General features: G+C 47.3%; 1 protein-coding gene across 1 annotated transcript in view; it reads left to right on the forward strand.

The window, feature by feature from the left end:
* The window catches only part of CFAP54 (cilia and flagella associated protein 54), a 399,494-nt gene that overhangs the window by 89,545 nt on the left and 292,992 nt on the right, over nt 1–16,957 (forward strand). Inside the window, exons 24-26 of the mRNA XM_088453676.1 lie at nt 2,717–2,853; nt 5,063–5,210; nt 8,249–8,404. Coding sequence (XP_088309802.1) covers nt 2,717–2,853; nt 5,063–5,210; nt 8,249–8,404 — 441 coding nt within the window. The remainder of the gene's footprint in view (nt 1–2,716; nt 2,854–5,062; nt 5,211–8,248; nt 8,405–16,957) is intronic.

Below are 16,957 nucleotides of genomic sequence, written 5' to 3' on the forward strand. Positions count from 1 at the left end.
TACTCCCTCGTCTTAGGGCCTGGAGGGACTTTTTCAAGCCACTGAGGGGAGCAGGGTCGGCAACAGAAATTTTGGTGAACGATACACTCTTTTTGGGGACCCTATCCCTCTGCACTAGGTACAGGCCAGTCACTTTGGAAGTCTTTTTTCTTACTGATATGGTGTTTCCTCTGCAACAGGAAACCTCTAAATAGTTTGACCGTCACTGGACAGCGTCTTCAGCCGGTATTCACTGTTCATGTAAATCACACTATCTGGAAGATGCCTGTTTATGTAGAAATATAACCAATGTCTTCATTACAATTAGATAATGTATAGTAACAGTAAAGTGTTTGTGCAGGGCAAAATGTGAATTTCCCTGAATGAACAAGTTCTGTGTCTTTCCAGTCCCCCGTGTTACTCCAGACCTCCCTACGTCTCTCCATCCCCAGGCCCCCCTGTGTCTCTCCATCTCCAGGCCTCCATGTCTCTCTCCAGGACCCTCTCAGCCTCATTCCCCCAGCCCATGTGTCTCTGCCCCATTCTCTCAGACCCAGTGTCTCTCTCAACCCCATTCTCTCAGACCCAGTGTGCGTCTCTGACCCATTCCCCCAGACCCAGTGTGTGTCTCTCAGACCCATTCCTCCAGCTCCAATCTGTGTCTCAACCCCAGTGTGTGTCAGCCTCATTCCCCCCAGCCTGTGTGCCCCAGCCCCAATGTGTTAGCCTCATTCCCCCAGCCCGTGTGCCTCAGCCCCAATGTGTCAGCCTCATTCCCCCAGCACCTGTTTCAGCCCGTGTGCCCCAGCGCCAATGTGTTAGCCCCATCCCGCCCGTGCAGACACCGCTGTCGGGACTTACCTGCCGCTGCTCGTTTTAGCTGGCTGCTGCTTCTCTCGGCCGCGGTCGTCACTGTGCAGGCTGCTGTCCAGGTGGAGGTTCGGGTGGGCTGCAGAGGAGCTGGACGGAGGCGGAGCCATCAGTGAAGATTGACAGGCTCCGCTCTGGAAAGGCTTGTGGGAGGACCTGCTGCGGCTGCGCAGCGCCTCTCCCATCAGCCATTTTTTTTTTACTATTAGATGTTGTGCTGCCCGATCGGAGCTCTCCGATCACGGCAGTGGGGGTGAGACCGGCCAATGTAGGGACCGGCCCAGCGGGAATCGGCCCGGTGTCCCGGCGGCCCAATCGCCCCTGGCGCCCCCCCCCCCCCAATTTTTTAAACGGGGACATAAGATAGTGCACCTGAAAAAGGGCCCTGTCTTCATGGGGAAGGGCCAGGGAAGAGATAGGGGAGACCAGTAGATGCTGGGGGTAAAAGAAGAGGAAGCTAAAAGTGAGAATTATAATATACAGGAAAATTGACAGGCCCAAACAGCGCCCCCTACCCTTCTGTGCCATGGCACAGGTCACAGTACCCTAGTTATGGCCCTGGTATCAGTGCACTACATTACAGTAATATTACAGTAAATGTTTGATTAACAATCGCTAGGTTAACAACCAAAAACCCTTAGTTCCCATCTCATACACACAGTGTCCTGGAAGACAGTACTCCACACCCAAAGTCCGACCGATCTCCTCTCCCCAAGACTAGTGGTGTATCTAGGGGTCTGAGTGTCCCTGGTAAAGTAAGGGACTGGCCTCCCTACCCTCCACCACCCCCTGATCAGTGGGAGGGAGGGCTCTGACAGACTGTATGTCCATCTGTCTGTCAAAAGTCTGTGCTGCTGCTGCTCTCTCAATCAGAAGCATCCGGACGAGGGGGGGGAGGAGGGGCGATCTGATCCAGGCAGAAAGTAAACAGACAACGTGGTGGCTGTATAGGTGGCGATCGCCCCCTCCTCGTTGTCCAGGTCTGTTGCTTCTGACTGAGAGATCAGCAGCAGCACAAACTTTTGACAGACAGAATTGGACGTGGGTGGCGGCGCCCCCCCACGGCTGGTGCCCCTGGGGAGTGTCATCCTGGCCAATAGGAAGATAGGCCCTTGCCCAAGACTCATATCTCTTTATTTCCATACAAATTCCCAAAGTACTCATGTGGTGCTGATATGTAATACAGGTTGAGTCTCCCATATCCAAAATGCTTGGGACCAGGGGTATTTTGGATAATGGAATATTCCATATTTTGGAATAATTACATATCATAATGAAATATCTTGGGAATAGGACCCAACTATACACACAGAATGCATTTATGTGTCATATACACCTTATACACACAGCCTGCAAGTAATTTTATACAACATATTCAATAATTTTGTGGCTCAAACAAAGTTTGTGTACAGACATTAAATTAATTTATGTTTCATATACACCTTATAGACACAGCCTGAAGGTAAGTTTATACAATATTTTTAATAATTGGTGCCTTAGACAAAGTTTGTGTACATTGAACCATCAGAAAGCAAAGGTTTCACTATCTCAGTCATGCCAAAAATATTCTGTATTTCGGAATACTTCATATTTCGGAATATTTGGATATGGAAGACTCTACCTGTACCCATAGAGGTCTATACAGGGCTTGTTACAACAGTTGCTGTTGTGTAGGTACCACTGTGTCTTTTGGTTACCTTTTTTGGAACAATAGGAACAAACTGCTGTAAACAAAGGTGAGAGTATATGAAAATAAGGGGAGGGTTGTAGGCTTCCAATCCCCTATAATTTCCTTTGGCTGCCGGAGCCCATTGTGCTAATATATAGTTGCATTTACCCTTAATTATTTTTTTTTTCATTTTCATAGAGCGCTTATATTGTTGGCAACTATAATGTGGCTAAGAAAGCATGCTCTGCTCTGTGGAACTACTTTGTTTTGCCAGCAATTCCTGCACCTACTACCGCTGACAAAGCAGGGAGCAAAGAGGGTATATCTCAAATGAGGTAAGCAGGTTATTGCATTCTGATAAATGGTCTTTATACTTATTGTTTAAAAAGTGTAAAACCTATGTTCTTTGGTGAATGCAATGGATGTGTACATTTTCTGGTCTTTTTTTAATTCGTAAATGTTAGGATTCATAGTGTATTATATGTAAATCAATAATCTGCCTATCTTGAAACGTTGGTTAGATCCAACTTTGGCAGAGTGTATCTAACCAGAACTGAGTGCTTCTTCATAGGACGGGCAAACTATGAGAACATGCCCGTCTCCACAGCTGTATCACCAATCGACATCATGTGGTTTCAATTGTGCAACATGAAAGCTGTCACTGTGTACAATTGAAACCCACTGATAATGTGCTGACTATGAAACAGCTATATAGTGACACATACAGTGGCGTAACTAGGGTATTTGGAGCCCAGGGCAAATGTGAAAAGGGAGCTCCCCCCCCCATGTGTGCGCGCCGAAGGCGCGCGCATCCAAAAAATGGGCGTGGTCACTTAAAAATGGGGCGTATCATGACACACCCCTTTATTTTCAAACTGAACATTCCTATCCATATGCACCTTAACCCCAGTAGTACCCCTTATACAGTACCCCCAGTATGCAGTTGTGGTCCCTCTCATGCAGGCCCATAGTAGTGCCCCTTATACAGTATCCCCAGTAGTGGTCCCTCTTATACAGCCCCCAATTAGTTCCCCTTACTCAGTACCCCCAGTAGTGGCCCCCCCAAATGCAGTGCCCCACGTAGTGTTCCCCCTTATGCAGTGCCCCCAGTAGCAGTCCCCACAATGCAGTGCGCCCAGTAGCGGTATCCCCTTATGCAGTGCCCTTTTATATAGTGCCCCCAGCAGTAGACCCCCCCATGCAGTTTTCCCAGTAGTGGTCCCCTTATGCAGGCACCCTGTAGTGATCCCCCCTATCTAGTGCCCCCTGTAGTGGCTCCCGCAGTGCCCCCAGCAGTAGTGTCCCCCCCCTCCCATGCAGTGCCCCCAGTAGTGGTCCCCCTGATGCAGGCTCCCAGTAGTGACCCCCCCCCCTAATCCAGTGGTCCCTGTAGTGGCCCTTCCTATTAATTGCCCCCAGTAGTGGTCCCCCTGAGTGCAGTGCCTCTAGTAATAGGCCCCTTTTAGAATGCCCCCAGTGGTAGTCCCCCCACCCCAAGTAGTAGTCCCCAGTAGAGTAGCCCCCCCCCCAGTAGAGGTCCTCCCAATGGCACCCTCAGTAGTAGCCACAGACACCTCCCCTAGTAAAGGTCCCCCCAGTAGTAGCCAACCCCTCCCCCGTTGTGCAGATAGGTTTAAAAATAAATAAATATATATAAAAATATACTTACCTGATTCCACGCTGCTCCTGCTCCTGTCCGCGATGCCGCTCCCGCCTTCCGGTCCGCCCGGGCTGGCGCGCTCAGCATTATGGGACTGACGTCATGACGTCAGTCCCATTACCCACTGCAGGAGCCGGACGGAAGTCCGGCTCTTGCAGTGGGTGCTGCAGCAGTCAATGAGAGTCTATCTGACTCTCATTGGCTGCTGTTTAACACACGCATCGCCGCCAGCGCTGGTGGCGATGCGTGTGTTATGCACAGCCTGAGCCCGCCTCCTGGCGCTATTGGGCAAGCGCTCAGGGGCAGGGAATGGGCTCAGGCGTGCAGCACAGGACCGGCGCTGGAAGACTAGCGCCGGTCCTGTGCAAATGTGTAGCGCTGACCGCACTCATTGCGGTCGGCGCTACACTGGCTATCTAGGGCGGGCAGGCCGGTACCATGGCCGGCGGCGCCCCCCCGCGCCGCCGGTCACTAAACGGCGCCCAGGGCACGAACCCCGCTCGCCCTGCCCTAGTTACGCCACTGGACACATAGCAGTCAATAAAAACACTATTTCCTTGTCACAAAAGATAACTTGACACCAGCGTCCAAACAGTGCTTTCAGGTGTATATTTATATTATTAAGCAATGATGTCAGTGGCCAGTAGAAGCCTATCGTGTTCTTGGAAGAATTTTTAATAATCACTTTCAGATTGTGAATCTAATTGTAAATAATTGGTTTATTGTTATGAATTTCTCATCTTCCTTAGAAACTAGCTATTATTTGTTTAACCAATATTGCCATCATTATAGTTAAATATAATTAAACTTTCATTCCTTGATTTTCTGGATAATTAATGTAAGCATAGCTACTGATGTTATGTACTGTATGTCTTTTCTCATAGACTGTTTGATGATGCTATATCAAACTCATCTCCTATATTACTCCAACTTTTCCTGGGAAGTATTTTTATACTTAATGATATAAACATAAAGGAGAAAGCTCTTTTCTGTGACTCTGTCTGTGATGGAGGGATTCTACTGAAGGGGCAAGTAAGTAATGGATGTTATTGATGTTCAGTAACTTACTAAATGTAAATTACAGATGTATTGTATTAAAGGAAATGTATTTAACACCTATATTATCAATTCATTGATTAATACCATACTTGCCTACAAGTCTGGTAGACTCACATATTTGGGAGAGTTCTCCTGGGCTCCTGTGAGAGTAGACAACCCTCCTGACCCACCCACTTCTCACATTTTAGACATTTGACTTTTAATGCTCTGAAATCGTAGAAAACATTTGCTTTTATTCACAATAATACAATATCAATAAAATTGTCAAATTTTTATTTCTTGCATTTGGTTACTGCATTCTACATGGTAGAATTTAAAAGAAATACGGCATCACCACGTTGAAAAATAATATATGAACATGATTTTGTTATTGTTAGCTGGAACTAAATGATTTTTAAAGCCATCAGAAAGCAGAAATATAATAATATTACAGAACAAAATATAAATAAACACCTTTATGTTAAGCTTGTGTCAGAGGGAGACAATAAGTTATGGTAGAGGTGTCAAAAAACAAACAAAAATACAACAAATTGCATCTGAAAAATACACTGTAATTTGTCCACACAAATGTTTGCACCAATTGTTCTCTGACCTGATTATTTACACATCTGTGGGCCTGATTCAGAGTTGTAAGCTATGCCGAAGTTTTCACGGTTAAGCGATAACCGGCCGTCTGATCATGCATCAAGGTACATTACCATAGTCGCTTGCAGCGACTATGTACTTACAGTGTGTTTGACAGTCAGGGAGCATGTGTGGATGTAGCGGGGAGTGGTAGCATAAAACGCAGGCAGTTGTGAATATTTTGGGGTCCTGTCACATCCTGTGACGTCTCACTTCCCACTGCCATTCTGCAGGACCATAGACTCACTCAGACTGCTATAATCAAATAATCTACAACAGACTGTGTGTAAAAAAGAGCACTTGTATAATAGGTAAAATGTGAAATGGATAGTAAATGATAAAATGAAGTGAATATGGGAGTAAAAATAATAAAATGTATAAATGTGGATCTGAGAGACTTAAAAGCAAATATGAGAGTAGAAATATTGCAAGAAGTAAAGGATAAAAATAATAAAATATAAATAAAAAAATTAATTATTATTTAAAAATAAAAATATATTAAAAATAATAATATCCGGGCAATGCTGTGGAGAAACATTTAAAGTTAAAATTAAAACTTCGAGATTGTGGTGTTAACCACTATATGTTTTTAGCTTTTTAGCGGGTGTTTGTCTGGAGCCGGGCCGTAGGGGTTGTAGATGTTGCAGGCTTTGAGAGCGGTGTCACTTGCTCAATGTTTGGAGACACTGGCAGGTTCTAACTAACCATCGGATGGTGAGTTAGCAGAAATACGTGGAACCGGAAGTTCGATCGTGACCACTTCCGGTGGACGGAAGATGACGACAGGCACTCGGGGCATTGCCACATCGCTGCGAGGAGGAAGAGGTGACTGCTGCCAGCAGGCAAAGGTAGGATTAGGATCATTTAGTTAGAACCTGCCAGTGTCTCCAAACATCGAGCAAGTGACACCCCACAACATCTACAAACCCTACGGCCCGGCTCCACACAAATACCTGCTAAAAAGCTATAAACATATAGTGGTTAACACCACAATCTCTAAGTTTGAATTTTAAATTTAAATCTTTCTCCACAGCATTGCCCGGATATTATTATTTTTATTATATTTTTATTAAACTTTTTTTTTTTTCATTTATATTATATTATTTTTATCCTTTACTTCTTTTATTATTTCTACTCTCATATTTGCTTATAATTCTCTCAGATCCACATTTGTACATTTTATTATTTTTACTTCCATATTCACTTAATTTGATCATTTTATATCCATTTCACATTTTACCCATTATACAAGCGCTCTATTTTACACTTACAATTACCAGAATCTATAAGAGCTGCTCCTTATACTTAGCGCAGACTACATAACCACATTTCAATCTACAACAGATGCTGCGTCTTTGTACGCAAAGTCTGTGACAATTCACTTGGATCTACAAAACCGCCGGTTGGCGTCTCAATACATCTCCCGGCAGCTGCGACATTTGCATATTTTCGCATAGCAGCTGCATACACAGATTCAGCAGCGACGGCATTAGCGTACAACTCAGGCCCTATGTCCACATTCACAAATAGTGGAGCTTTTGTATAACGTTTTTAGATGAACACAAATTAAAAATAAATAGCAACAAAAACAAATGGCAAATAACCTTTTAGAACAATTGTAAAAGCGTTACATACACCTACAGTATAAACAAATTAGATGTATACATTCCATCACATTGGACACACCCAGATCATTGGTCAATTGATTGGGAAATTGCAGTCCATGGTGGACAGTTTTTGTGAAAAATAGACAGGCTTATAAGGAGTTGCACACCTTGCCTTACGCTAGTCTTTTTTTGAGACAATATTGTTATTGCCTTTATAAAAGTGTTCTCATCATTTCACTTTCATTTTTACTCCACATTTCCTCCCTTTCCACTTACAGTCATATTCCACAATTACTCCTAATCGTGTTGTCAAAACACTACATGAGTGAGAGCAAATCAGGACCACATGTCTTTTTAATGCTCCATTGACTGGTAAACTATCACGCCCTACCCATATAAAAATAAAAAAAAATTCTGCCAGTTTTTTTTAAACTCTAACTGCATTTTAAGGGTCTGAGAAGCAAACAGGTTGATAGAATAAGGAGTGAATGGAGTAGAACCAAGTAACGCACCGTAGTAATTTCTTGAATGCACACACAGGAGGGTTATTACTGAAATAACACACTTGAGGAGTCAAACACAACAGGCAATTTGTAGAATCAAAGCTTATGTAATGCACAAAGGGAAATGTATTTATTTCAAATTGCTCTGCAATAAAAAAACAAAACAAAAAAAGTAGATTATAAAATTGTATTTACATTTAGATTGCTAAACACTTTTGTTTGGATTTTTAAAGAAATATATGCACCGCTAAGCTAAATGTAGGTCTGTTATCTTTAGATTTGTCGAATAGGTGAATGTGAAAGATTGTTGGTTGCTCTTGATGTTAGTACCTTACTGAGTGATGCCAGCTATGCCCTTCAAGCTGTTGTTCAATGCTATGGTCTGATTGCTCCAGTAATCTATCACCGGATCCCTTCTGTTCCAGTAGTGCAGGTAAGCAGAAATGTGCCAACACACCTGCTGACATGATAGATGCCTATATCTAAACATAGCAATCACTAAAATAAAAGTAATAGACAGTTCGTTCAGTCTGATGAAGAAGTAAAAAATGTAAATACGGGTGGTGCCATCATTCGACATGATTCACAGTGCTGCATGTAGATGTGCCTATTCGGAGCTAAAATAGCTATGGTGTAATCAGGGCACAGAACCAACTGAGAGCTTTTGTGTAATCATGTTAAGAACAACTGTTGTAGGTTCTGAGCATGGTGTCACAGTGAAACAGCATCGCACTGTGCTAAAGGGAGAAGAAATGATTCAGTACTTATAGAGCCTGATTCAGTAGAGAATGCAATTAAGGAGCCTAACGCAGATTCCCGATTATCGGGATTGACAAGCAGAGGCGTTTGCGGGCCTGTGTGGAGACGGGGACAGCCTGTGATTCCGGGAACGGGGCGTGGCGCCTCCGTTTTCCAGGAGTAGCAAGACCAGGGTCTGCAGACTTCCTGTCCTTGCAGGCTGTCAGTACCCGAGCAGGCTGCGGTAGGCTTCAGCTACCGCAACCTGACCAAAGGCTCAACCATCACGACCATCGGTCACGTTGTTGATCCCAGGCTGCGACCTTTGTCACAGTGCTGGGATCGCAGATACAGCAAGGAGGTGACAGACACCTTCTGCTGCTTTTGCATTTTAGGAAGGATGTGTCACAAACGTGGAATTCAGGAGCTGTGTTCCCGGACTGGGCCTTGGATCTGTATTACTTGGCGCAGACACTCGCTGGAGGAGACTTGGCTTAATGAAGTTTCTCCGCATGAGAGGGTGCAGCGAACTGACAGGAGTTTGAGGAATGCGGCAGTAACGTGGTAGCTAGGAAGCTACGTGGAGCGGCTGGATAGCCGTGGGTAGACGTTGGTATCTGAGTGGCTACGTGGAGCGGCTGGATAGCCGAGGGTAGACGTTGGTAGCTGAGTGGCTACGTGGAGCGGCTGGGTAGCTGTGGGTAGACGTTGGTAGCTGAGTGGCGACGTGGAGCGGCTGGATAGCCGTGGGTAGACGTTGGTATCTGAGTGGCTACGTGGAGCGGCTGGATAGCCGAGGGTAGACGTTGGTAGCTGAGTGGCTACGTGGAGCGGCTGGATAGCCGTGGGTAGACGTTGGTAGCTGAGTGGCTACGTGGAGCGGCTGGATAGCCGTGGGTAGACGTTGGTAGCTGAGTGGCTACGTGGTGCGGCTGGATAGCCGTGGGTAGACGTTGGTAGCTGAGTGGCTACGTGGAGCGGCTGGATAGCCGTGGGTAGACGTTGGTACCTGAGTGGCTACGTGGAGCGGCAGGATAGCCGTGGGTAGACGTTGGTAGCTGAGTGGCTACGTGGAGCAGCTGGATAGCCGTGGGTAGAGGTTGGTAGCTGAGTGGCTACGTGGAGCGGCTGGATAGCCGTGGGTAGAGGTTGGTAGCTGAGTGGCTACGTGGAGCGGCTGGATAGCCGTGGTTAGACGTTGGTAGCTGAGTGGCTACGTGGAGCGGCTGGATAGCCGTGGGTAGACGTTGGTAGCTGAGTGGCTACGTGGAGCGGCTGGATAGCCGTGGGTAGACGTTGGTAGCTGAGTGGCTACGTGGAGCGGCTGGAGCACAGTGGGAAGGCTTGCTTAGCTAAACTAAGAAACTAGTTGCACTGGCAACTTGTGTGAGCATTGGAGATCCTTTTATAGTGGACACTGGGAGCTGACAGGCTGAGAGAGAAGGAGAAGGCTCCTCATTGGTGGTAGTGGGGTCACATGGGCAATCCAAGATGGCCGCGCCCATGGACCGGAGGACAGCGCTTCCTGGAGGTAGTCAGCGGGGACCAGCGGTCAGCAGGAGCCGGCGTGGGAGCAGCACAGCAGCGGGACCCTCCAGAGGACAACAGCGGAGACTGCCTTGGGAGAAGAGGAAGGAGCGTACAGCGCGGGAGCCGGAAGACAGCGCGGGTCAGCGCCCGCACAGGTAAGCGACGGGGTCTGATTCTGGGGTCTCCAGGCCGGCGTGTGACAGTACCCCCTTCTTCAAGAGTGGCCACCGGACACTTCCTTGGTTTATGAGGAAATTTCATATGGAACGCTTTGACCAGACGGGGTGCATGGACATCGGAGGCATTTATCAAGATTCGTTCCTCCGGACCATAATTCTTCCAGTCGATGAGGTATTGAAGACGGTTGTATCGACAACGGGAATCTTAAGATTCTGTCAACTTCGAACTCTTCTCCCTGCTGTGTTTGAACACTAGAAGCTTTAGGCAGGACCTTCTGAAATCGGTTTAAGACTAGTGGTTTTAAAAGAGAAATATGGAAAGAACTTGGAATGCGAAGAAATGGAGGAAGCTTTAACTTGTAAGCCACAGGATTCAAGACTTTGATGATTGGGAATGGACCAATGAATCGCGGAGCAAATTTCATCGAGGGTACTCGGAGTCTTGGGTTTCGGGTAGAGAGCCAGACCATATCCCCAGGTTGGAAATTTGGAACCGATCGTCTTTGGCGGTCAGCAAATCTCTTGTACCGGGCTGACGTTTTAGTCAGAGAGGAACGAACCTTTTCCCAGATGTTGGAGAACCGTTGAAGGGACATTTTGGCCGCAGGCACATCTAATGTTGGAAGAAGAGGGAAATCTGGCACTCGAGGATGTTGACCAAAAACTGTAAAAAAAGGTGTTGAGCAGGTGGACGTGTGATAATGATTATTGTGGGCAAATTCGGCCCAAGGAAGAAGTTCAATCCAATCATCTTGGGAGGATGAGACAAAAGAGCGCAGGAACTGTTCCAGGTCTTGATTGACCCTTTCGGTCTGACCATTGGTCTGGGGATGATAAGCTGTAGAAAATTTGAGTTTTACCTGAAGGGCTGAGTAGAGTGACCTCCAGAACTTCGCTACAAACTGTACTCCCCTGTCGGAGATGATCTCTTGAGGAAGGCTGTGGAGCTTGAAGATCTCTTTTATAAAGCTCTGGGCGAGTAGAGGTGCAGACGGAAGCCCATTAAGTGGTACGAAATGAGCCATTTTAGAAAAACGATCCACGATAACCCAAATTGTGTTGTGGCCCCGAGATGGAGGAAGATCAGAGATGAAATCCATAGATAGGTGAGTCCATGGCTTAGATGGAATTGCAAGAGGTTGGAGTTGACCGTGTGGAACCCGCCGAGGTATCTTGTGTTGGGCACATTTGATGCATGAAGACACATAAGACCTGACGTCCTTTTTCATCGAAGACCACCAATAGGACCGCTGGATAAATTCTAGGGTTTTATCCATACCCAAGTGACCAGAGAACCGGGAAGCATGAGCCCAATGCAGTAACCTCTTGCAGAGTTCCGGAGCGACGAAAGTCTTCCCAACCGGGGGTATAGAAGATAATTGGGTAGAGGCGAAGAAAGCTGAATTCAAGATTGGTTCGTCATGGAACGGGAGAGTGCGTCTGCTTTGAGGTTTTGTGAACCGGGGCGATAGGAGACTTTGAAGTTAAATCTGGAAAAAAACATTGCCCACCGGGCTTGACGAGGGTTCAAGCAATTTGCAGATTTAAGATAAAGGAGGTTCTTATTGTCAGTAAAAATGGTAATTGGGTAATGAGCTCCTTCTAGAAGATATCGCCATTCTTCGAGGGCTAGTTTCATGGCGAGTAACTCTTGATCTCCAATGGTGTAGTTCTTTTCTGCAGGCAAAAACTTCCGGGAAAAGAAACCACAGGGATGAAGTTTTTCATCTTTAAATCGCTGGGAGAGCACTGCACCGACACCTTCAGAGGATGCGTCCACCTCCAGGATAAAGGGCCGGGTGGAGTCTGGTTGCTTTAAGATGGGAGCGGAGATGAAGGCTTGCTTAAGAAGTTGAAATGCAGAGGTAGCTTCGACGGGCCATATAGTTGGATCTGCTCCCTTGCGGGTGAGGGCTGTAATCGGAGCTACCAGAGTCGAGAAACCTTTTACAAACTTGCGATAATAGTTGGCAAATCCTAGGAATCTTTGTATGGATTTTAAGGAAGAAGGAAGAGACCAATCGAGAATGGCTTGTAGTTTTGACGAATCCATTTGAAGGCCTGTTCCGGAGATGATGTATCCCAGGAATGGTACACTTGAGACCTCAAACAGACACTTCTCTAATTTGCAAAACAGTTGATTGGACCGCAACCTCAGAAGGACTTGTTTGACCTGGTCTCGATGAGTTTGGAGGTCTTGAGAAAAAATCAAAATGTCGTCTAAGTAAACGACCACACACTTGTACAAGAGGTCCCGGAAGATTTCATTGACGAAAAACTGGAAGACGGCCGGAGCATTACAGAGGCCGAAGGGCATAACGAGATACTCGTAGTGCCCATCCCTGGTGTTGAAGGCCGTTTTCCATTCATCGCCTGGACGGATTCTAATTAAATTATAGGCTCCACTTAGGTCGAGTTTGGAAAAAACTGTGGCTCCCTTGACTCTATCAAATAACTCTGTAATGAGAGGAAGAGGGTAGCGATTCTTAATAGTTATTTCATTAAGACCCCGGTAGTCAATACACGGGCGCAAGCCACCATCTTTATTTTTTACGAAGAAAAATCCAGCCCCTGCTGGAGACGTGGAAGGTCGAATGAAGCCTTTACTTAAGTTTTCCGTAATGTACTCCGACATGGCCTGAGTCTCAGGGAGAGATAGAGGGTAGGTTCGGCCTCTAGGAGGATTCTTCCTGGGAATCAGATCTATGGGACAGTCCCAATCACGATGGGGAGGTAACAGGTCTGCGCTCTGTTTGCTAAAGACGTCCTGAAACCCATCGTAGGCTTTGGGCAGGTCTGTAGAATCCCGTACAACGGAAGATCTGATAGGTATTACCCGCTGAAGGGCAGCCTTTGAAGCAATTGGAACCCCAGGAGGTTATTTGCATGGTGGTCCAATCGATTTGTGGTGAATGTCTCTGTAGCCAGGGTAATCCGAGGACTAAAGAATGAGAGGCTTTGGGAATCACTAGGAAGGATAGTTGTTCGGAATGGAGCACCCCAATGGTAAGTTTAAGTGGTGTTGTACGATGGGTGATGGTTCCACTAGAAATGCGACTACCATCGATGGCGGTTAAAGTGATGACTCGAGGCAACGCTTCCATGGGGATTTGATGCTTCTGGACAAAGTCAGTAGTGACAAAGTTCTCTGTCGCTCCGGAATCCAGGAGAGCTAATACAGCTTTGTAACCTCGAGGACACTTTAAATGAGCCTGGATGGTGGAATCAGACTTCCTTTGTGATTCAATGGCAACTCCTAACTTAACCTCTCTTTCATAAGTTAGGAGGAGGCGTTTCCCGGACGAATGGGACAAGTTTTAACTAAAATGTTGAGGAGATCCGCAGTACATACAGAGGTTCTGCCTCTGCCTTTTCTGCCGCTCCTCAGCCGATAAATGAGAGCGGTTGACCTGCATGGGTTCTTCGCCCAGAGGAGGAGAGGGTAAGCGGGAAACTGGACGTGGCCTTCCACGATCAAATCTGCCTCTTTCCAAGGCACGCTCCCTGTGACGGAGATCCACCTTGTTGCAGAGAGAGATTAACCCATCCAAACTGGTTCGAAGGTCACGGGAAGCTAGGTCGTCTTTGAGCCTTTCAGAAAGGCCACTCCAGAAGGCATCGATGAGGGCATCCTCGTTCCAATTGAGTTCTGAAGCCAGAGTCTGGAACTGGACTACGTATTGGCCGATGGTCCTGCTGCCCTGACGGAGGTGTAGAATATCAGCTGATGCGGAAGTGGTTCTTCCGGGTTCATCAAAGATTTTGCGAAATGTGGCAACAAATTCGGGGTAGTTGGAGAGCAGGGGATCCGACTTCTCCCAAAGGGGCGAGACCCAATCGAGTGCTTGGCCAGAGAGTAGAGAGATGATATATGCCACCCTGGTTCTGGCCGTCGGAAAGTTGGCGGATTGTAGCTCGAATTGGATTTCGCATTGGTTTAAAAAACCCCTGCATAATTTGGGGTTGCCATCGAACTTGCTCGGGAGGGGAGAGCTGAAGACGAGCAGGAGGTAGAACCGGAGGAGCAGGTGACACCACAGGAGGAGAGGCGGCTTGGGAGCCAGCGGGAGCGGGATGAGCCAGTAAGGACTGAATGTTGTCCAGGCGTGACGACATATCTTGGATAAATTGGATCAGCTGAGCCTGAGAGGTCTCCTGTCTTTCCAGACAGGATAGTACATCCTGCGAGGCTTCTACCCCAGATCCTTGACCACTTGCCGAGTCCATCTGGCCAGTGCAAACTGTCACAAACGTGGAATTCAGGAGCTGTGTTCCCGGACTGGGCCTTGGATCTGTATTACTTGGCGCAGACGCTCGCTGGAGGAGACTTGGCTTAATGAAGTTTCTCCGCATGAGAGGGTGCAGCGAACTGACAGGAGTTTGAGGAATGCGGCAGTAACGTGGTAGCTAGGAAGCTACGTGGAGCGGCTGGATAGCCGTGGGTAGACGTTGGTATCTGAGTGGCTACGTGGAGCGGCTGGATAGCCGAGGGTAGACGTTGGTAGCTGAGTGGCTACGTGGAGCGGCTGGATAGCCGTGGGTAGACGTTGGTAGCTGAGTGGCTACGTGGAGTGGCTGGATAGCCGTGGGTAGACGTTGGTATCTGAGTGGCTACGTGGAGCGGCTGGATAGCCGAGGGTAGACGTTGGTAGCTGAGTGGCTACGTGGAGCTGCTGGATAGCCGTGGGTAGACGTTGGTAGCTGAGTGGCTACGTGGAGCGGCTGGATAGCCGTGGGTAGACGTTGGTAGCTGAGTGGCTACGTGGAGCGGCTGGATTGCCGTGGGTAGACGTTGGTAGCTGAGTGGCATCGTGGAGCGGCTGGATTGCCGTGGGTAGACGTTGGTAGCTGAGTGGCTATGTGGAGCGGCTGGATAGCCGTGGGTAGACGTTGGTAGCTGAGTGGCTACGTGGAGCGGCTGGATAGCCGTGGGTAGACGTTGGTAGCTGAGTGGCTACGTGGAGCGGCTGGATAGCCGTTGGTAGACGTTGGTAGCTGAGTGGCTACGTGGAGCGGCTGGATAGCCGTGGGTAGACGTTGGTAGCTGAGTGGCTACGTGGAGCGGCTGGATAGCCGTGGGTAGACATTGGTAGCTGAGTGGCTACGTGGAGCGGCTGGAGCGCAGTGGGAAGGCTTGCTTAGCTAAACTAAGAAACTAGTTGCACTGGCAACTTGTGTGAGCATTGGGGATCCTTTTATAGTGGACACTGGGAGCTGACAGGCTGAGAGAGAAGGAGAAGGCTCCTCATTGGTGGTAGTGGGGTCACATGGGCAATCCAAGATGGCCACGCCCATGGACCGGAGGACAGCGCTTCCTGGAGGTAGTCAGCGGGGACCAGCGGTCAGCAGGAGCCGGCGTGGGAGCAGCACAGCAGCGGGACCCTCCAGAGGACAACAGCGGAGACTGCCTTGGGAGAAGAGGAAGGAGCGTACAGCGCGTGAGCCGGAAGACAGCGTGGGTCAGCGCCCGCACAGGTAAGCGACGGGGTCTGATTCTGGGGTCTCCAGGCCGGCGTGTGACAGGATGGAATTGCAAAGCAGCTTGTGTGCGGCATTGCAATTCAGTCTTCTTCTGAATCAGGCCTAGTCTTTTATTCTAGTAAAGTTGGCAAATACTGAAATGTCCATTTGTTTTACAACTTAGAATTACACATTTTTGTCATTTAACACTGCTTTTAAAACGATCAGTTGATTTTTTTTTACAATAGGTGTTCACAGCCATTGTTTTTACATCAGACCCAAAACTGTCTGCATTTATGTATTTCCTGCTCATATTTCCCTGATTTTCTTTTTTTTGCTCTTTGTATTGTAGGCCAGTTAACTGCTCTACTTTAAAATGTTGTGCCTTGTAATGTAAGGTCAATGCCTACAAATGCATGTAATCATGGGTGTGGCTATAGTGGGTGCAGGGTGTACCGTTACTATGGGGCCCAGAGGCTTAGGGGGACCCAGACCTAGGTAGTTATATACTGAGTTCCCGTAATAGCCTGCTAAGCATTTGGGTCTGGCACATTGATAAAGGTGACTCATCAGCGCTTATATAGGTGGCAATCCCTGTCTCTCCCTCTCAGCAAAGCTCCACACTGATATGATTCATCTCCCGTGCTCCCGTTACACTCCCAACACTTCCTCAGGGAGTGTCATTCAACAGGGGCTGTGAAATGCATTGCAGTTCTAAGTGAGAATGTAATTTCTCTATAATAATAATGATAAGATAAGAGTTTAATGGGATATGATCTCTTAACAGATTTCTATGTAGGATAAGGCTGACTAACTGGGTGACATCACATTTTCAGTGAGTTTTAATATTAAGGGGCAGATGTACTACGCTCTGGAAAGTGATAAATTGGAGAGTGATAAAATACCAACCAATCAGCTCCTAATTGTTATTTTTCAAACTCAGCCTGTAACATGACAATTAGGAGCTGAGTGGCTGGTACATTATTATTTATCACTTTGCAGAGCTCCCCCTTAGAGGTGTGTGTAGTGGAATATCTGTGATGGCGGGTGTAGTGGATGTTATAATGTTATAATGTACT

Source organism: Taudactylus pleione, unplaced genomic scaffold, assembly GCF_031769625.1.
Source record: "Taudactylus pleione unplaced genomic scaffold, aTauple2 ptg000040l, whole genome shotgun sequence".
Taxonomy (NCBI): domain Eukaryota; kingdom Metazoa; phylum Chordata; class Amphibia; order Anura; family Myobatrachidae; genus Taudactylus; species Taudactylus pleione.